Raw genomic sequence first — 22,497 nt, forward strand, 5'->3', positions numbered from 1 at the left:
CTGTGAAACAGCTACTTTGGAAAAAAAAGGAAAAGAAAAGAAGTGCTGCTGCCCCTTCGTTTTACTATAAAGCTGCCGTTTATCTTCTATGAGAAGTTTAATATTTACTTGATTACAATGGTAATTTTCAAACGAAATATTTTTACTTCTATGAATACTGAGTCCCATTTGTAGTGCATTATTACTTGTTGTACAGATTTACAACAAGCACCAATATTTGTCATTTAGCTCAAAGACTTGTCAAATCCCAAATATAGACAAAGACTGGTTGGTGAAGTATGTTTTTAATTTTCTTTTGAATTTCGTGCTTTATGTTGTACAGTTTAATACCTAACAAAGAATACCTGAATCTATAAGTATAATATGTTCAAACAATGAAATTAAAGCTGTAGACAGTGTCAAGTTTTTAGAGCTACAAATTGACCAAAACATAAATTGGAAAACTCACACTCTAGACTTAATGAAACACCTTAGTTCAGCTTCATTTGCAGTACGCATGACAGCAGAAACAGGTGATTTAAAAATGAAGAAGTTAGTTTATTGAGCCTACTTCCATTCACTAATGAGTTATGGAATCATCATTTGGGAAAACTCCTCTCACAAAGAGAACATTTTCAAAATTCAGAAACAAGTTATTAGAATTTTCAGTTCTAGATCATCATGCAGAGAACTCTTTAAAAAACTTGGTATTCTAACTACTACTTCTCAGTACATATACTCATTGATGTCCATTGTCATTTCCAACATGTCTCTTTTTACACAAAACAGTGCAATACCAGAACCACAACCAATCTGTATAAGAGCTATAAAAGCTTAACATTAGTACAAAAAGGAATCAAATACATGGGTAGTCATATATTCAATAACTTACCAGAGTATATCTAATAACTTGTAAGTGATAAAGAATGGTTTCAGAGTGAATTAAAGAACTTCCTGTTAGCCAACACAAGGATTGTAGCTCATAACTCTGTCTGCATTAGAATTGTACAATATCCATGTGAGTAACTTTGACTCTTTCCGCATCCCAGAGACTCATCTCCAGGGATCCATGGAAAATGATAAATGTAATGTAGGAGCTTGTTAAATATCTTACCATCAGAGTATGTAGGTCCATTCTGATACTGTGGACAGAGAAATAAAGTCTACATGAAAATTATGCATACACAATTCAGTTGAGACTGATTTTTATTGTAAGCAAGAAAAAACATTAGAGAGTAAATATAATGTGAAGTGAGTGTAAAAATTCCAAGTGCTTAAAAAGGTTTTTGCAAGATGTATTATCGTCTAATGTGCAAATATTGTTATCCTGGCTTCTGCTGAACAAACACTTCATTTACTTTTTGTGCACTACCCAGAAGATGATCCAGTAAGAGAACAGAGAGTGAAAATCCAAAATAAGCCTGTAACAACAACGACACTGTACTATTGTACATATAAGTAATTTTCTTTTCGTCTGATTTTTCGATAAACTTGTGTAATTGATGTTCTGATTTCATTTCTTTTTTGTTTCATGTCATTATGTTAAGGAAACTGTAAATAAGTTTCAATGTGAATATTAATGTTTATTTCAAATGTCAAGCAGTATTGTAATAGAATTGAAATGTAACAAATGTTGAAACTGTTGCAAGATGTTTAAAATTGTAACTGTGCATCTGGTCCATAAGCAGGCAATGTGTTAGGATATGTAGAATGTAAAACCTCGGGTGAATACCCTGTCTGTATGGGAGCGGTAAAAGGTGGATGGCAGGCGAGCGCGGGAAAATGCGCACGGGCACTGCACGGCACAACGGGCTCAGCAGGATTAGTTGGAGTTTGGCACTGGTTTGAGCAACACCTTCTGGAGCGAGGAGGCTCTCCTGGAAGACATAGCTTCACTGAGCCTCGGGTATGCCATTCCAACGCCCACACAGCATGGCAAAAGTCCATAGGCACTAAATGGAAAAGTATTGCGACACAAAGAAGAATTAAAGTGCCGATACATCAAGAGCCATAGCTGTGGTTGTATGTGTGCTCTGTGCCTCACCACCTCACCGCCCGCCAACCGCCACATCGATACAAGCAGGTTGAAACTTTTAGTACTGTATTCGTATGGACCATAGAGTGAACTGTTCAATAATAACCTAAATTTTACCAGAACTTTCCCATCATTAAATAATCCTCACAACTAACCTAGACAGGGTCCTTTCCAAATGTTGTGCAATCCGAGTGTCCCGAAATGAAAAATTAAATTTTGTGTTAATAATAATTACTTGCAGACCTAGCTATGTTAGAATGGTGTTTAAAGAACTGTTTTGTTAATGAACCAGTAAATGAATAACGAAGGTCTAACAAAGTTGAAAGATAACTTTAATATTGATATAGTAATGAAGTTTAATTATTTCGAGACAGATATAAAGATATTTAAATGAGTAGTAAATAAGATAAAAAGAGTAGTAACTCATATACTGGAAATCTTGAACGCATAATAATTTCAGTAATCAATTTTTTTAATAGAGTGATCATAACAGTTTCAGGGTCCCCCCCCCTCTTTATTCATTTCAATTCTGAAGTGTTCTAAATTGGTTTGACCAGCAAAAGTTAAAGTCAATATAAAAGCCAAAATCTATCAGTGTTTTATCTTTATCAAAATTGACATTTTGTGTGTGTCTCAAAAGTGCTATTTCTAGGGTAACCTATACCTGATTTTAATCAGATCAATAGACAGTACGAAGTTTTGTAGTATACATTATAGTGTAGTGTTATGTATTCATGGTTTTTCCATATCAGTACAGAATGTGAAACTATCAGTTCAATAGATTTTCTGGTTCTAAAATTCTACTATATTATGCAGTGTTACTATTTGTTGTTTTGCATGAGTATCTACCAACTTGTACAGGGAAGAAACTCAGTTAATGCCTAATTAGGCATTGGTAGCATCTTCAGTGTTGCTTTTGGTCCATCCTTACGTGTAATTGCATTTCGGACTTGCTTGACGGATCATTGTTATTACAGAGTGGGTGTAAGTGTGATTTGCCACCATTCAGGTACACGCGGTCGATATCTATATGAAAATCCTTTCTCATAAGGTGAAGCCCGTTCACTTACCATAGTACAGGCTTTAACAAGTATTGTGTGCCCCACGCGCACATTACAAGCCAATACACTTTTCTTTAGTCCAACATAACGAGAGATGTTTCTAAGAGCATAACATGCTGAATTTAGCTTATTGATAAGTTTATCCATGTGTTGACTACATTTTAATATGTTATCCAGCTGAACCACATGGAATTTAAAACATTGTGTTTTATTCCATTTATGATAATTAATATCTACGTCTGGTGATATAAAGTCCTTATTGCTTGTTTGAAACTGTACAAAGTCATAGTTTGTGGGATTAGGACTTAAAATATTAGCTTTGAAGCAGTTGTAGACCTGTTTTGTAGGTCTGTTCAGTTATCATCTGTGCTGTGTCAGGTTTGAATATGGACTTTTGATTAAGATGTTTTTGCTGCCAGTGAACATTACAGTCTTTTGACTTGTAGTCACTGTAAAATCATTTATGTAGGTTAGAAACAAGAGTAGGCACAATATCAATTCCTGTGGCACTCCACATACGTTCCCCTACTCTGAGGTGACTTACATGTACATCTTCTTTCTTTTATGAAGGTAAGATCCCATCCATGTAATAGGGATAGTGTTAATTTCATTACAATTGTAGTTGCTAAGTAAAATTTTGTGACATACACAATCAAAGACTTTGGCAAGATCACAGTGAATACCAACAGGATTATTTTTCTCATTTAGTTCTGCTAGTGTTTTATTTGTGTGGTTTGTGTTTCTTTCTGCATGGAGAATCCCTTACAAAACCCAAACTGACAGACAACTATCAATTTCCACTCAATTAAATGAGTGTCATAGACCACTTTATGAAATACAGTAAAACTTCCTTAAAAATATAATTGCATGGGACTAAAATAATTTTTCAGATTGAACAAGTTTACACAGAACCCACTAGGCTGCATAAAATTTGTCATGTACCATACCCAAATTATAAATTTGTGATTATATACATATTTTTACTCCTGTACAATATGTTGTTGTTGTTGTGGTCTTCAGTCCTGAGACTGGTTTGATGCAGCTCTCCATGCTATTCTATCCTGTGCAAGCTTTTTCATCTCCCAGTACCTACTGCAACCTACATCCTTCTGAATCTGCTTAGTGTATTCATCTCTTGGTCTCCCTCTACAATTTTTACCCTCCACGCTGCCCTCCAATACTGAATTGGTGATCCCTTGATGCCTCAGAACATGTCCTACCAACCGATCCCTTCTGCTGGTTAAGTTGTGCCACAAACTTCTCTTCTCCCCAATCCTATTCAATACTTCCTCATTAGTTATGTGATCTACCCATCTAATCTTCAGCATTCTTCTGTAGCACCACATTTCGAAAGCTTCTATTCTCTTCTTGTCCAAACTATTTATCGTCCATGTTTCACTTCCATACATGGCTACACTCCATACGAATACTTTCAGAAATGACTTCCCGACACTTAAATCAATACTTGATGTTAACAAATTTCTCTTCTTCAGAAACGCTTTCCTTGCCATTGCCAGCCTACATTTTATATCCTCTCTACTTCGACCATCATCAGTTACACTCCTGGAAATTGAAATAAGAACACCGTGAATTCATTGTCCCAGGAAGGGGAAACTTTATTGACACATTCCTGGGGTCAGATACATCACATGATCACACTGACAGAACCACAGGCACATAGACACAGGCAACAGAGCATGCACAATGTCGGCACTAGTACAGTGTATATCCACCTTTCGCAGCAATGCAGGCTGCTATTCTCCCATGGAGACGATCGTAGAGATGCTGGATGTAGTCCTGTGGAACGGCTTGCCATGCCATTTCCACCTGGCGCCTCAGTTGGACCAGCGTTCGTGCTGGACGTGCAGACCGCGTGAGACGACGCTTCATCCAGTCCCAAACATGCTCAATGGGGGACAGATCCGGAGATCTTGCTGGCCAGGGTAGTTGACTTACACCTTCTAGAGCACGTTGGGTGGCACGGGATACATGCGGACGTGCATTGTCCTGTTGGAACAGCAAGTTCCCTTGCCGGTCTAGGAATGGTAGAACGATGGGTTCAATGACGGTTTGGATGTACCGTGCACTATTCAGTGTCCCCTCGACGATCACCAGGGGTGTACGGCCAGTGTAGGAGATCGCTCCCCACACCATGATGCCGGGTGTTGGCCCTGTGTGCCTCGGTCGTATGCAGTACTGATTGTGGCGCTCACCTGCACGGCGCCAAACACGCATACGACCATCATTGGCACCAAGGCAGAAGCGACTCTCATCGCTGAAGACGACACGTCTCCATTCGTCCCTCCATTCACGCCTGTCACGACACCACTGGAGGCGGGCTGCACGATGTTGGGGCGTGAGCGGAAGTCGGCCTAACGGTGTGCGGGACCGTAGCCCGGCTTCATGGAGACGGTTGCGAATGGTCCTCGCCGATACCCCAGGAGCAACAGTGTCCCTAATTTGCTGGGAAGTGGCGGTGCGGTCCCCTACGGCACTGCGTAGGATCCTACGGTCTTGGCGTGCATCCGTGCGTCGCTGCGGTCCGGTCCCAGGTCGACGGGCACGTGCACCTTCCGCCGACCACTGGTGACAACATCGATGTACTGTGGAGACCTCACGCCCCACGTGTTGAGCAATTCGGCGGTACGTCCACCCGGCCTCCCGCATGCCCACTATACACCCTCGCTCAAAGTCCGTCAACTGCACATACGATTCACGTCCACGCTGTCGCGGCATGCTACCAGTGTTAAAGACTGCGATGGAGCTCCGTATGCCATGGTAAACTGGCTGACACTGACGGCAGCGGTGCACAAATGCTGCGCAGCTAGCGCCATTCGACGGCCAACACCGCGGTTCCTGGTGTGTCCGCTGTGCCGTGCGTGTGATCATTGCTTGTACAGCCCTCTCGCAGTGTCCGGAGCAAGTATGGTGGGTCTGACACACCGGTGTCAATGTGTTCTTTTTTCCATTTCCAGGAGTGTATTTTGCTCCCCAAATAGCAAAACTCCTTTACTACTTTAAGTGCCTCATTTCCTAATCTAATTCCCTCGGCATCACCCGACTTAATTAGACTACATTCCATTATCCTTGTTTTGCTTTTGTTGATGTTCACCTTATATTCTCCTTTCAAGACACTGTCCATTCCATTCAACTGCTCTTCCAAGTCCTTTGCTGTCTCTGACAGAATTACAATGTCATCGGCGAACCTCAAAGTTTTTATTTCTTCTCCATGAATTTTAATACCTACTCCGAATTTTTCTTTTGTTTCCTTTACTGCTTGCTCAATATACAGATTGAACAACATCGAGGAGAGGCTACAACCCTGTCTTACTCCCTTCCCAACCACTGCTTCCCTTTCATGCCCCTCGACTCCTATAACTGCCATCTGGTTTCTGTACAAATTGTAAATAGCCATTCGCTCCCTGTATTTTACCCCTGCCACCTTTAGAATTTGAAAGAGAGTATTCCAGTCAACATTGTCAAAAGCTTTCTCTAAGTCTACAAATGGTAGAAATGTAGGTTTGCCTTTCCTTAATCTTTCTTCTAAGATAAGTCGTAAGGTCAGTATTGCTTCATGTGTTCCAGTGTTTCTACGGAATCCAAACTGATCTTCCCCAAGGTTGGCTTCTACTAGTTTTTCCATTCATCTATAAAGAATTCGTGTTAGTATTTTGCAGCTGTGACTTATTAAACTGATAGTTCGGTAATTTTCACATCTGTCAGCACCTGCTTTCTTTGGGATTGGAATTATTATATTCTTCTTGAAGTCTGAGGGTATTTCGCCTGTTTCATACATCTTTCTCACCAGATGGTAGAGTTTTGTCAGGACTGGCTTTCCCAAGGCCGTCAGTAGCTCCAATGGAATGTTGTCTACTCCGGGGGCCTTGTTTCGACTCAGGTCTTTCAGTGCTCTGTCAATCTCTTCACGCAGTATCATATCTCCCATTTCATCTTCATCTACATCCTCTTCCATTTCCATAATATTGTCCTCAAGTACATCGCCCTTGTATAGACCCTCTATATACTCCTTCCACCTTTCTGCTTGCCCTTCTTTGCTTAGAACTGGGTTTTCATCTGAGCTCTTGATATTCATACAAGTGGTTCTCTTTTCTCCAAAGGCCTCTTTAATTTTCCTGTAGGCAGTGTGTATCTTACCCCTAGTGAGATAAGCCTCTACATCCTTACATTTGTCCTCTAGCCATCCCTGCTTAGCCATTTTGCACTTCCTGTCGATCACATTTTTGAGACGTTTGTATTCTTTTTGCCTGCTTCATTTACTGCATTTTTATATTTTCTCCTTTCATCAATTAAATTCAATATTTCTTCTGTTACCCAAGGATTTCTATTAGCACTCGTCTTTTTACCTACTTGATCCTCTGCTGCCTTCGCTACTTCATCCCTCAAAGCTACCCATTCTTCTTCTACTGTATTTCTTTCCCCCATTCCTGTCAGTTGTTCCCTTATGCTGTCCCTGAAACTCTGTACAACCTCTGGTTTAGTCAGTTTATCCAGGTCCCATCTCCTTAAATTCCCACCTTTTTGCAGTTTCTTCAGTTTTAATCTACAGGTCATAACCACTAGATTGTGGTCAGAGTCCACATCTGCCCCTGGAAATGTCTTACAATTTAAAACCTGGTTCCTAAATCTCTGTCTTACCATTATATAATCTAGCTGATACCTTTTAGTATCTCCAGGGTTCTTCCATGTATACAACCTTCTTTCATGATTCTTAAACCAAGTGTTAGTTATGATTATGTTGTGCTCTGTGCAAAATTCTACCAGGCGGCTTCCTCCGTCATTTCTTAGCCCCAATCCATATTCACCTACAATGTTTCCCTCTCTCCCTTTTCCTACAATCGAATTCCAGTCACCCATGACTATTAAATTTTCGTCTCCCTTCACAATCTGAATAATTTCTTTTATTTCATCATACATATCTTCAATTTCTTTGTCATCTGCAGAGCCAGTTGGCATATAAACTTGTACTACTGCAGTAGGTGTGGGCTTCGTATCTATCTTGGCCACAATAATGCGTTCACTATGCTGTTTGTGGTAGCTTACCCGCATTCCTATTTTCCTATTCATTATTAAACCTACTCCTGAATTACCCCTATTTGATTTTGTGTTTATAACCCTGTAGTCACCTGACCAGAAGTCTTGTTCCTCCTGCCACTGAACTTCACTAATTCCCACTATATCTAACTTCAACCTATCCATTTCCCTTTTTAAATTTTCTAACGTACCTGCCCGATTAAGGGATCTGACATTCCACGCTCCGATCCGTAGAACGCCAGTTTTCTTTCTCCTGATAACGACATCCTCTTGAGTAGTCCCTGCCCGGAGATCCGAATGGGGGACTATTTTACCTCCGGAATATTTTACCCAAGAGGACGCCATCATCATTTAATCATACAGTAAAGCTGCATGCCCTCGGGAAAAATTACGGCTGTAGTTTCCCATTGCTTTCAGCCGTTTGCAGTACCAGCACAGCAAGGCCGTTTTGGTTAGTATTACAAGGCCAGATCAGTCAATCATCCAGACTGTTGCCCTTGCAACTACTGGAAAGGCTGCTGCCCCTCTTCAGGAACCACACGTTTGTCTGGCCTCTCAACAGATACCCCTCCGTTGTGGTTGCACCTACGGTACGGCTATCTGTATCGCTGAGGCACGCAAGCCTCCCCACCAACGGCAAGGTCCATGGTTCATCGGGGGGCTGTACAATATACATTCACTTAATGTATACCATACAATAGAACATTAAACTATGACACCGATACATGATACAGCATGTTTGTTTTTTACTGTAACTTTAAATTCATGTATTGTACATACATATTACTCCTAAGTTTATGTGTATTATGTATAACTTTTTCACCACATATTAGTGAGGAAAGCCTGTTTGAATTTCCTGAAAATTTATCTTTCTAGGTAGTTTTCTGCATTTACGGTAGTCCCAACAGCTTTGAAGAATTTGTGTGTGCTACAAACAGCATTATGGTACATCATTTATGGATGCATAGCTTCTTCAGGCATATAACTTTTTTCTAGGTACATCATTTTGCTTCTCTTCTTCTTTCTTTCTTTGCTCATCATGATCTTCTGTGTTGCAGATTTCTATTACGTCTGTTGATGAAGCAAAATGGAAATGAGCATACGGCATTGTGGGCCGGGAGTCTCCCATTTGGGGAAGTTTGGCCGCTGAGGGCATGTACTTACTGCATTCGATGCCACACTGGGCAACTTGCACGTCAGAGATGGGGATGAAATGATGATGAGGACAACACAACATCCAGTTCCTGAGCAGAGAAAATTTCATGCCCCAGCTGGCAATCAAACCTGGGCCCCATGGTGTGTCATCTCACCATGCTGACCACTCAGCTAACGGGGGTGAACGACGAAGTAAAAATGGAGTGAATTAACACAAAGTCATCACTTTCAATGTAGTCATCTGAAGTACATGAAATGATTTTGCATTTGGACAAATGCAGCAATTGCTGCTACATTTTCCTGAGCTTTGATTAGTACAGAAGAGTCTTGTTCATTGCCTTCAAACCTGGCTTTGTCAAAGCACTTGGTGACAGTTGCAGGATTTGTTTCCCTTACTGTCAAGCCAAATCAGTTTATGACACCCAGGAGAGAAACTGACCATGCTAGAGCAAATCCCCTTTTGATTGCTTCGACACTAAAAACAAGAGATTGCATTAGAGTTCTGTAGATGAATGCTACTATGGCACATTATAGTTTATCATGAAATCTGTGCCATCTGATAAATTGCTTACAAAGACAGCAAAAACATAATCCTCTCAAGTGAGCACAAAATTTTAATATTCTGCTACACCCACCATCATAGTCAGCAGAATTATTACAATTTAGTGATCTAATGAACTGTGTAATCTTCTTAGGGACTAATGTCTGGTGGTGATGCATCCAGTGTCTGCACAAGTAAATCTAACATATCTGTATTCGGTTGTTTATCATTGGGGGCACTATTTGCAGCCACTGTGAGGAAGTAATAATTGAATATGGTGGCCAATGTTTTTAAAGTATGACCATTTCTGCCAAGGCTATTTTCTGAGGACTCAGTTTCTTTTTGAATTTCTATTTTGCTTCTTTCTTGTTTAATAATGTTCCAAATAATTTTTGCTTTATTCTTAAAGTGTTTGATGTTTTGAACATAGTACATAGGTTTTGTTTTTTATTGACAGAGTGGAGGATTCAACAGTACTTGTGATAATGGAAATTCAAATTTTAACTATTGCTTGTTCTCTGAATTATATAAAGCTCTCTCTCATAGCTCAAGATACTTTATTCCCAGGTGTTATCCTTCTCTTATACTTGCTTTTAATTGTTTAAGGATAAATCAAGACTCAAAGTACTGTAGGAATATGCTTGAGAAAGAGTTAAATTTTGCATTGAAAATGTCTGCTTTATAAATATCTCCCAGCACTTTCCCCATAATTTCTCTCTAGACACTGTTATTGAGTCACTGTTAATGATTCTGTGATACAATACTTTTCTTCTATGATCTACACCTAACTGGACAATAAATTTTATTAACATGTGACTATCAAGGTCACATTAACCTCTGATTATTATTTTTATAGCTAAATCACTGTGAGGTTGTTGAGTCTAAAAGATAATTGTCAATATCTGTTACATTATATCTTTCAATCCCCATAGGGAATTTTACTGTGGGAAATAATCCAAAGTTGGTTATCAGCAACTCTACATCCCATTGGTCAATACTATCTCTCAGAAAATCAACATTAAAGTCTCCACCAACAACAATTTTCCAGTTAAGGCTGAATAACTTTATTTAAGCTGTTTCTAAATGATTTATGAAGCTTAACAAACTTCCTGCCAGTTGTCTGTGAACTGTCAGAAGACTGTCTGCCTCCTGATACAGTAATGTGGTGCAGCATTAGAAAAGCTGTTCCATTAAGTTTCGGGTGTGTAGCTGCAAGAATTCTCCTCCTTCTTCTAATATTTCTGCCGTATAATGTTCATCCATCTTCAGAGTCAGCATTTGCATCTGTAGCCTCATGCGCAGTTGCGCAGTACACGAGTATAAAGGGAAAAAGTGAGCACTGGAGTGGCAGTCTTTGTGGCTCACTCTGAAGATGACTGAACGTTATACGGCTGAAATATTAGAAGAAGAAGGAGAATTCTTGTGGCTGCACACCCAAAACTTAATGGAACAGTCTCTGCACTACCAAAACCTGAAGATTCACATTCAAAAAGCTGTTCAACACAATATTCATGAACCTTGCAACAGGGATGCCATAACATTTTGCCAAGTATAGTTTTGAGGTACAAAAAATCAAGGGCCCTGGATAGGTCACTAATATTCCAACAGGATGATTTTTTTCTTGTTTAGCTTTGCCCAGACTTTATTTGTGAAACAGTGTATGGGTCTCTCTGTGGATAATCCTAAACAAAAGCCAAACTGAAAGGCAGCCAACAGGTTCTCCTCTTAAAAATGACTCAGTTGTCTATTACAGACCACTTTCTCAAACACTTTTGAGAAAATTGTAAAGAGTGAATTGAACTTGTAGTTATTACCTTATAAATGGGTGTCACTACAACATACTTACATCTGAGTTATTGACTGATGAATCACAGAAGGCACAGTGAAAAAGTATGTTAGAAATATTTCAGCTTTTGGACAAAGTCCTTTTTCAGAAGTAGAAAACACAGGCACACTCACACAACAACTAACATGCACATGACCACTGTCTCTGGTCAAAAAGTCCTGATTAGTCAGGCCTTGACAGCTGGAGACAGTTGCCATGTATATGTGAGTTGTTTTGTGAATTTTTATACTTCTGAACAAGGTCTTTGTGCAACATCTGGAATATTTCTAGCATTTACTTTCATTGTGCCTACCTGTTCCCCAACACCTCCTCCTTGTGATAAGTAGCAATCTATCTATTAGGTATTGTTGTTACTCCATTCTTGACTTTCCATTGTTTCATTAATTGATGACTCAAAAGACTTAAGGGTAGACCTTTTAGGCTAATGCAAGATAGATTTCTACTTGCTAAAAAGATGGCAGGTAGGTGCAATGAAAAGACTGTTACATATAAGCTTTTGGCCAAAGCCTTCTTAAGAAATGAAAAATACATACTCATTCACACAAGCAAGCACTTCTCACATACACATGACTGGTATCTCTAGCTGCTCTGGCCAAACTGCAACACAGATGCATTGAAAGGGAGAACAATCTGAAGTGAAGAGGCAAGCGAGAGGTATGGTAGAAAATAGAGCCTTCACACAAGCAGCAAGATTAAATGCAGATTTAGGGCTGAAAATGAGATACTTTGATAATACAGGTAATTTAGGAGGGAGAGTGCCTTAGATGAGAGGTTGATAACTCTGTACTGATGTTTCTGGTTCTTGTGATCATGAGTTATTGTTTATCTGGGAGACAGTGGTGAAGACTGGGACCTGTTAAGGAGTTTGGCCAAGGTTGGTTTGTAGGATAGGAGTGGTGGTTGATGTTGTGGCTGTTTAGGAAGCTGGAGAGGCACTGGAAGGAGAACACCATTGTTGAGGTAGTTTAGCAGAAGATGGGATAGCTTTTTAAGGTGAAGACTGGCATTATGTTGCAGTTTGAAGTTCACTTGGCAAATGTTATCACTCAAGGAAACATGTAACTCCAAAATTTTCCAGAAGGAGAGTGGAAACTGCCAGATGAACCATTTTCACAGATTAGTTGGTTAGGTGCAAGAGACTGTTGTTTTTGAAATAGTACAAGAGGATTGCATACAGAAACAGGGACTTCCAATGTTAGGCCTTTGGGGGCAACTCCCAGGGACAAGCAGTATTTGGGAAACAGAATGTGGGACCTTAGTTTTCAAACTGCAAATGCATTTTTCCTAAAGGACCAAATATAACATAAGATGGGATTCATGATGGCAAGAGAGGAGGGTATGGGGTAGAGATGATAAGAGTAATAAAAATAAGCAGAAGGAGAGGAAAAAGGAGAGAAAAGGGAAAAAATTGGAAAAATTAGTGTAGAATAATTCAAAGCGAAATCACGACAAAGACAATAACTAACAAGAGATAATGAGAGGGTGAGAATTTCTCACCAGAAAGGTAAACTATACGATACAAAAAAGATTTTGATAGTAAAAAATTCTGACAATAAATTGTGACTGGGGAAGTTCATGACAAAGGAATGGAGACAGAAAAAAGTTTAAAAAATGAGGCAAGCAGAAAGAGGAAGTCATTGGAGAAAACAGAATGTACTAAAGTTGGGAAATAAAATAATGTAGGAGATGGCACTGACAGCTGATCAGGGCAATTTGATAAAAACAAATACACAAAATCTCAAATTGCATCAAGTGCAGTCCTCAGCAATCAATCTTTCCTTCTTATACGATCTGGCAAGTGTCCCCCGACCCAGGATACTGGGGATTTTTTTCCAGACTCTCCCATTTTTAAACTCTGCCAGTCTGTTTTCTTCATCCCTCTGTCTTCTCCCTCAACCCTTACGTCAGAAGAAGGAACCACTGGCTCTGAAAGCTGGCAAATTTCCTTAACGCCTATATGTGTGTGTTCTCCTGCACACCACTTAGTGAGTAGATTTTTTTTTCTGTCCAGTTACATTATACTTTCAAAAATTGGAGTTTAATTGTTTTTATTTATATATTAGCTAGTATGTGCTCCAGAACAAAGGTATTTAACATCCTCATACAGCAAGAAATTGGAAATCTTAGGCACTTCAAAAGAAAATAAAAGTATAACAGTACCTCATTACTGTCTCTTTCTATAAATTATCTGAATATCTTGATTCAAAGATTGAAAAGTTATATTAGCTGCATGCCAAGTAGTGGTGTTCATTGTAAAGCTGCATGAATAGTAGTAATGTACTGTAAACAGGATGCAGTGTCTAAAGATGCACATAACTAAATTATACCACATCAATCAAGGAAGTACTATGATGACAGTAGGTGGACAGCAACACTTAATTAGTATAATAGAGGAAGCAGCAGCTTTTCTTAAAAATAGCAGCACTCTTTGTGATATACTTGATTAAATTTAGGTGGCGTACGTATGACTAGCACTAAACAGTATAAACCTGTTAATACAGTATAGAGATTAAGTTTCTATGATATGCTTGTCTTTTGTTAATGTATTTCTTGACTCATTCCTCATCTGGAGGTTCTCCTTCTTAATGGGTTCTATTGAATATAATGAATGACTGAATAAAAATGTATAAAAATCAGCAATGGAGAAAATTATATGAAACAATTAGTTTGTTGTTATTGAGAACTAAAGCTATGCTATGGACAGCGTCGTAAAAGAAAGGGTCCCATCAGTTTGTTGTGTGGACTGCATTCTTGCTGGTAGAACAGCATATAAGCAGATGCACTGAGCAACCAAAGCAGTTTGTCATTTGGTGTTGAGATGCACTGATTTTCTTGTGCCACAACAACTGCAGTTCTTCACTTAATCTCAGCATATGTGTTTGTTTTCACTCAGAATGGACTGCAGACATCTTCAGATTGTGCTGTATGTGCTTTCTGCTAACATCTTGGGCATAGTGTTTATTCCATTGAAAATACTTAGTATGAAGTGAAACATGTTGCTTTTGGTAGTCACTGTTACAACAAGTGTGCACTATTTAGTGCTTGTGGAAATTATTCAGATAATTGTTTGCATTCATTACTCACAACACATATTACAATTTTAATTTTTGCTGACAAGCAACTGAGAAGCACAAGAATATTTCCATCACTCAAATATGTTTCAGAAAGTACCACTACTATTAGTACATAGATGTAAATTATTAATGAAATCATATTTTTGTTCTTTGATTTCTTTCTTATTTATTTGAAAATATTTTTGTCAGTTCAGAAATTATACTATTATATAAACTTAAACATAATTAAAAATTCTGAATAAGATTAGTCGTGTCCTGCTTCTACTAGATAACAAACATGAATAATCAATACTTTTTAACTAGTTGAGAATACTGATAACATTCTTTGGCGGCTTAGTAATCCTCTCTCTCCAATCGCATGCTGAACTGTAGTTCTATGTCCACGTAACAATTAGAACTTTGTAGGATATATTTTTCTTGTTTGTAAAAAATAAAACAGTTCAGTTTTCACTACTAACAAGCCAGCTACAAGCCATATTCACTGACAGAGCCAATCATATGTACTGGGACCTGCATGTAACATCATGTAGTGTGATTACAAAATAATGGAATAAAAAAATTCAACAGCACTATAAAAACAACAGCAGGTAATACTTCCACTCAACTCACATATATGAAAAATAGTAAAAGCGATGTTGTATAAAAATGAAACATGATGCAGCTGTTGTATGCTTTGTTACAACAAGAGGAAATATCGTTCATTAAATAATATCACAGAGAGTGATGTCTTGTGTGAACAGCAGAATGTCTTTTTCAGACCAAGTTTTCTCAGTACAAATTAACTTATGCAGCTTCCTTATTAGCTCCACGTTTCTTTTTCTTGTACCATCGAATAACCAGCTGGGAAGTCCATAGTATTACAGTGAGAGAGGTTATAAGGTTGAGTGCTGCAATTGACATGCTGTAGCTTCCTGTAGCTTTCTGAATGTAGCCTATAACAAGAAAGAGCTTTAGTTAATACAAGACAAATTAAGAAACAATACAGCAAAAAAATATTTTAATCAGGCACATTTTCTGATTAAAGAAGTTAAGTGTTTAGAAGGAGGCAGAGAAATGAAACTATGTGTTGATACGTCATGTGGTTCTGTTTCAGTGATTTCAAAATCAAGTTAAATGAATAATAAGACTGGTATTAAGTGCATGCTGCTGGTTGATTGTCAGTAGTATATTGGGCATGGAAATGTACATTGATTCAGCTGGGAAGGAAATCATAGAGGCCACTGTATTCTCTCTTGAGAAAAAGTGATCCCAACTGTTGTACCTGGCCATTGACGTCTAGAATATTGGCACTGTGATGGAACTAATATTCAACTTCATCCCACAAATATTCAATTGGAATCAGATGGGAGGCTCTTCCATGAAGCAGGGGTAACACTAATTGCCAGACTGTATTGTCATGTATTGGTGTTGCTGTCTGACAATTGGTGATAATCTGAGACAGTGAAGGACTGAGATTTATTGCTGAACATTAAGCCTTGCTTTCCCAGTATGGTACACTTCCAAAGGCAGTTATCTGTGGTGTACAGTTTATGACAGTCTACTCATGAGACAGTAATTCAGTAACCCAACCTCTGCTAGTTTCAGACCAATGATGTGGGATGATCAAGGGTGATGAAGTAAGTCCATGACTTGTACATGGATGTAAAGGTCTTACAGTGTCATTGACACCCAATATCATGGTCCTCCCTTGGTGGAGTTGGACATGATTGACTAGAACTTCAATAATGTGTTTAGATAAGATTGGATTACATTAGATTAGATTCAATTCTTCTTCCATAGACCCAAAAATGAGATGATTCTCATAAGTGTGGAATTTATCAAAAAATTTTTAATAAACAATACACAACATCTGAACATAATATTCACTTCCCTGATCATCAAGAGATTGACAAAATATGTCGATACATTACAATAAACTGGGACAGCTAATACACTCCTGGAAATGGAAAAAAGAACACATTGACACCGGTGTGTCAGACCCACCATACTTGCTCCGGACACTGCGAGAGGGCTGTACAAGCAATGATCACACGCACGGCACAGCGGACACACCAGGAACCGCGGTGTTGGCCATCGAATGGCGCTAGCTGCGCAGCATTTGTGCACCGCCGCCGTCAGTGTCAGCCAGTTTGCCATGGCATACGGAGCTCCATCGCAGTCTTTAACACTGGTAGCATGCCGCGACAGCGTGGACGTGAACCGTATGTGTAGTTGACGGACTTTGAGCGAGGGCGTATAGTGGGCATGCGGGAGGCCGGGTGGACGTACCGCCGAATTGCTCAACACGTGGGGCGTGAGGTCTCCACAGTACATCGATGTTATCGCCAGTGGTCGGCGGAAGGTGCACATGCCCGTCGACCTGGGACCGGACCGCAGCGACGCACAGATGCACGCCAAGACCGTAGGATCCTACACAGTGCCGTAGGGGACCGCACCGCCACTTCCCAGCAAATTAGGGACACTGTTGCTCCTGGGGTATCGGCGAGGACCATTCGCAACCGTCTCCATGAAGCTGGGCTACGGTCCCGCACACCGTTAGGCCGTCTTCCGCTCACGCCCCAACATCGTGCAGCCCGCCTCCAGTGGTGTCGCGACAGGCATGAATGGAGGGACGAATGGAGACGTGTCATCTTCAGCGATGAGAGTCGCTTCTGCCTTGGTGCCAATGATGGTCGTATGCGTGTTTGGCGCCGTGCAGGTGAGCGCCACAATCAGGACTGCATACGACCGAGGCACACAGGGCCAACACCCGGCATCATGGTGTGGGGAGCGATCTCCTACACTGGCCGTACACCACTGGTGATCATCGAGGGGACACTGAATAGTGCACGGTACATCCAAACCGTCATCGAACCCATCGTTCTACCATTCCTAGACCGGCAAGGGAACTTGCTGTTCCAACAGGACAATGCACGTCCACATGTATCCCGTGCCACCCAACGTGCTCTAGAAGGTGTAAGTCAACTACCCTGGCCAGCAAGATCTGTCCCCCATTGAGCATGTTTGGGACTGGATGAAGCGTCGTCTCACGCGGTCTGCACGTCCAGCACGAACGCTGGTCCAACTGAGGCGCCAGGTGGAAATGGCATGGCAAGCCGTTCCACAGGACTACATCCAGCATCTCTACGATCGTCTCCATGGGAGAATAGCAGCCTGCATTGCTGCGAAAGGTGGATATACACTGTACTAGTGCCGACATTGTGCATGTTCTGTTGCCTGTGTCTATGTGCCTGTGGTTCTGTCAGTGTGATCATGTGATGTATCTGACCCCAGGAATGTGTCAATAAAGTTTCCCCTTCCTGGGACAATGAATTCACGGTGTTCTTATTTCAATTTCCAGGAGTGTATTTATATAATTATACACTGTCAGAATGATTTGTAGTTATGCATTTTTAATGAATTTATCAGACATAAAATACCTAATCTTGACTGTTTCGACCAAGTGGTGTCAAAACTATGAAGTGGTACATGTAGCTATAAAGCATAGCAACACGTCTCACTTCCCTTTCACTAGACTGATGAAAAATATGTATATGAAAAAATGTAACTTCAATTAGCATCAGCATAAGGAGCATCTACTGTGCCCAGGTTTGTTGGAGTTTATGTGCAGATATAAGAAAGAAAAATGGTGGCACAACACAGGAAGTGACGACAGATGTGTAATTTGGACTCTCCAGTGAGGAATGTGTACTTTGGACTGGCCAATGAAGGGTCACCTGCAGTTTGCTGCTGTGCTTTGTGGGTGCTGTGGGCTCCAAAGAAGAAAGGGGCATGACAACAATTGACAAGCACTAAAGAAAAATGATTGTTGTTATATAGCCTCTATGCTATGCTATCTCGAGTTACATATAAACTTATGGTTTTTGTCAAGCACTGAAGCATCATGTATGAACAGGTTGCCAGTTATCAGTTGCTATAAGTTGAGAACTTATTTGATTATAGAAGAATAATGGAAACCATGTTTTGTGATTTCGTAGTGAATTGTTCAGATGTAGAAGCTCTCTTATAGCCCTCACCCCTCTGCAAAGGTAAATGAGTCAACAGTGAAGTATGTGGCACTGCACACCAGGAGCACTACATCAAGAGAAAACAAGACAGCGACTGGGAAATTCAGTAAAGAAGGTAAGTGTTATTACAAGGAATGAGTAAATACTTGACATCTCTTTATATCGATCACTTAAAATCAACTCACAACAAGAAAAAACACCTCAACTGAAATGTAACAGATGTTTTTACTTAAGCTGGTCCAACAGTCCCTGTTAAGATATTCCTCTTTAGAGTAAAAGAAGTTGCCTACCAAAAAGTCTTATAAACCCTGTTCAAACTGTGCTTCATTTGAAATCAAGTTCAGCAATTTATTGAAGATGTGTATTCCTGAATAGTGGACCCCTTTTTGGACCAAGGTAAGTGATTTTAGATCTTTATGCAGATTGCTCTTATTCCTAGTATTGATACTATGTATTGAGCTATTGGTTGGAAATAGAAACATTTCATTACAGAACAAATATACTGAGAAGCATCAGTTAGAATACCCAGGTCTTTGAACAGGTATCTACATAATTTTATTGAATTTACACAAGGAATGAGTCTTATTACATGCTTTTGCACTCTAAGAACTTTTGTTTGGTTTGACGAGATACCCCAAAATATGATCCCATATGACATAATAGAGTGAAAGTAATCAAAGTATGCAAGTTTTTTTATATTTATATCTTCTACTTCTGACATAATTCACATTGCAGATACAGACTTGTTTAGGTAGTTAGGCAATTCTGTGGTATGCCCTACCCAACTAAATTTGTTTTTGAGTTGTAATACCAGAAATTTAACACAGTCAACATCTTCTATGTGCATGTCTTCATGTGCTATACACTTGCTGGAAGGAAATCTACAGGTGCCAAACTGCAAACAGTGGATTTTTTCCAAGTTTAATGACAGTGAATTAGCTTTAAACTGTTTATTAATGTCAGTGAAAATTTGATTCACAGACATTTCTAAATCTGTACTTGGCTTGCTACTTATTGCAATGTTTGTATCACATGCAAACAAAACAGACTTAGCATCTTCCAATGTAACAGACAAGATGCCGTTAATGTAAATAAGAAAAATCAATGGACTCAAGATGGAACCTTGAGGAAAACTACATGTAATTAATTCCCAATCAAGTGAAGACTGATCGGTTATTCCACAGGTATTTTGTAACAACACTCCTCATTTTGCATTATTTAGGTAAGACTCAAACAATTCTGCAGCACTACCAGTGACACCATAAAATTCTAATTTATGTTCCCATCAGGTCATCATCACATATAACTGATCCATTTGCATCAGTATTTCAGAATTTAATCAGGTGGACCCATAATAAGGTCACTTCAGAACTTTGTCATGTGCCAGTATCCTTGTCTCATGCCAGTGTGTGATATTCTGCATGATCTTTCATAATGTTCACTGATAATATGATGTGCTATAACCTGTTGTAACTGATAACATGATCACGTGGTGGCAACGTTAATGCACTTTGGTGGTCATAGTAATTGTCGTTGGTTTCTGCAATTCTAATAATTTACACATCTGTTCTTGGTATATATGTTTACAGAATCTGATCAATATTCCTACTAGGTACTTAATGTTTTTGGCAGTCAAAGTAAAATCAACAATTTCAAGATATGAGAATAGCATTTGCCAGATACCTACTCTAACTGTAGTATGTTGAAAAATTCATATTTGGACATAATCAAATCCAGGACAGTTTGATAAAATAACTGGAACATTTAATTTGTGATAAAGAAATTATATGAAGCCTTCTCCCTGCAGTGCTACTATTTATTTGGTGCTGTTTAAATATTTCATGGAGGTTGGAATCTGATTTAAATGTTCACTGTTTGAAAAAGAAACATAAAGGAGGAATATTAAAGTTTAAAACCCTAACAACAACCAAGTCATTAGAGACAGAGAATAATCTCAGATTAGACAAAGATGTAGAAGGAAAAAGTCATAGCATATTCAGTCTTTGTAGGAATCATCTTAATTCACTTTAGGATACCATGGAAAACTTAATCGGTATGTTGAGACAGGCATTTGAACTCCACTTCTCCTGGATTCAAGTCTAGTTTTCTATCCATTGTGTTACATTCCTCAAGTCCACTTATAAGGGAGTAGTATTTAATACATGCATGACAAAGAAAAGGTTGTGATGTAAATGGAGTTATGTTTATGTTATGTTGGTCTATGAATAAAATCTTCTCAGCCTACAATCCATGTAACACTGACTTGCCAAGGCTGGCACAGTTCTCTGTTTACATAGTTGTGGTGGTAGCCTATGGAACCTTCCAGAGAGGACCAGAGGAATCATGGAAGACAACGTGGGCAGTTTGTGGCAGCTCAGGTCCATCATGGAACCAGTTGTGCCACATCTGTAACTGTCACTCCTGCCTCCCCTAGCATCTATATCTGATTTTGCTCAATATCCAATGTGTGCCCTGATGTTCTATTAAGTGTGCATCCATGATTTCTGTTAAAATTGTTATAATCCCAGTATGATGAGGTAGAAGCCAAGTATCTAATTTTTTTCAAATTGTGTACTATGCTCATTTTTCAGGAAATGTTCAGCTAGGGCTGACTTCTCAAGCTCCATTTGCTTAATGTCATGTGTGCCCAGCAAAGCGGTCAGTAAGCATGTGAATAGTTTGACCTATATAGATGCTGCTGCATTCGCAAGGGACACCATACACACTGGGCACTCGAAGAGCTACATCATCTTTAACAGGGCATAAAGAATCTTGGATTCATGCCAGAACACTGGTTTCAGTCCATGTCTCTGTAGCACAAGTTCTTTCTTACTGCCCATTGCCCCACATTGATTTGTGAGGCAACCTTCATCAGTGGCACTTGAAAGCAGGCAGCTGAGATTAAAAGAAACCACAACAATTTTAACAGAGACTATGGTTGCACACTTACTAAGACAGGGGTGTGGGCTTTGGATATTGAGCTTGACACTTGTAGGGAGAAAGGAGTGACAGTTTCAGACATGGCACTGACCCATTTTGCCACCTGGTGTCATTGGTCCTGCATTAGATCAGAGCTGCTAAGAGTTGCGCAACTAGTCTTTTGATTGTGCATCAGTTCCAGAAAGTTCCAGACATTTCTATCATGCCTGTAAAAGCAGTACATAGTGGCATCCCTGGCAGTCAGTAGTTTTTACTCCTGATGATGATGGCAGAGACAGCCATCAAAAGCTCAAGCATTTTATATGAAGTGATACAGCTTGTAAACCCAAAAGGATTCAGGCATGCCAATGTGAAAGACACCGAGGGAACATGTTGGTTCATGTTGCAAAATAATGAGTTAGCTTCATCTATGGGATAGTTATGTTTACTCATATTTCTAAGTCAAGCATCTTTTATGCGTACCTTTAAAAACTGTTAATTGGAGTGCCATGTCATCATACATTTCTTAATTGTGAAGTTATCATCACCATTTATAGCTTATTATATAGAGGTATAAGGTCTCATACCTCACTGTGCAACTGTCAGCTACATCATTTATAATAGTCAGTGTTGAACTTCCATCCCCCATTTTTCAGCCTGTACAAAAATTCAGTATGTTGACACTGAGGACTATTGATGAAGAAACAAAGCAGGCGAACGTCACATGTCCATAGCTGAGGTCATTAACATGTCTATACCATGGTGCTTCACTCACAGGTAGTCTGTCTGAATTCATGTGGTGTAATAAATTGTCAGTACCAGTACTTA

At 39.5% G+C, this 22,497-nt stretch overlaps 1 protein-coding gene across 3 annotated transcripts in view; it reads right to left on the minus strand.

Annotated features, from left to right (window-relative positions):
• Positions 1–15,417: 15,417 nt before the first annotated feature.
• LOC124606205 (monocarboxylate transporter 5) overlaps positions 15,418–22,497 on the minus strand; it is a 163,654-nt gene continuing 156,574 nt past the window's right edge. For all 3 annotated transcript variants that reach the window (XM_047138176.1, XM_047138177.1, XM_047138175.1), the window contains one exon: positions 15,418–15,675. In XM_047138176.1, coding sequence (XP_046994132.1) covers positions 15,527–15,675 — 149 coding nt within the window. In that variant the 3' untranslated portion in view covers positions 15,418–15,526. The remainder of the gene's footprint in view (positions 15,676–22,497) is intronic.

Source organism: Schistocerca americana, chromosome 3 (genome assembly GCF_021461395.2).
Source record: "Schistocerca americana isolate TAMUIC-IGC-003095 chromosome 3, iqSchAmer2.1, whole genome shotgun sequence".
In the NCBI taxonomy this organism is placed as follows: domain Eukaryota; kingdom Metazoa; phylum Arthropoda; class Insecta; order Orthoptera; family Acrididae; genus Schistocerca; species Schistocerca americana.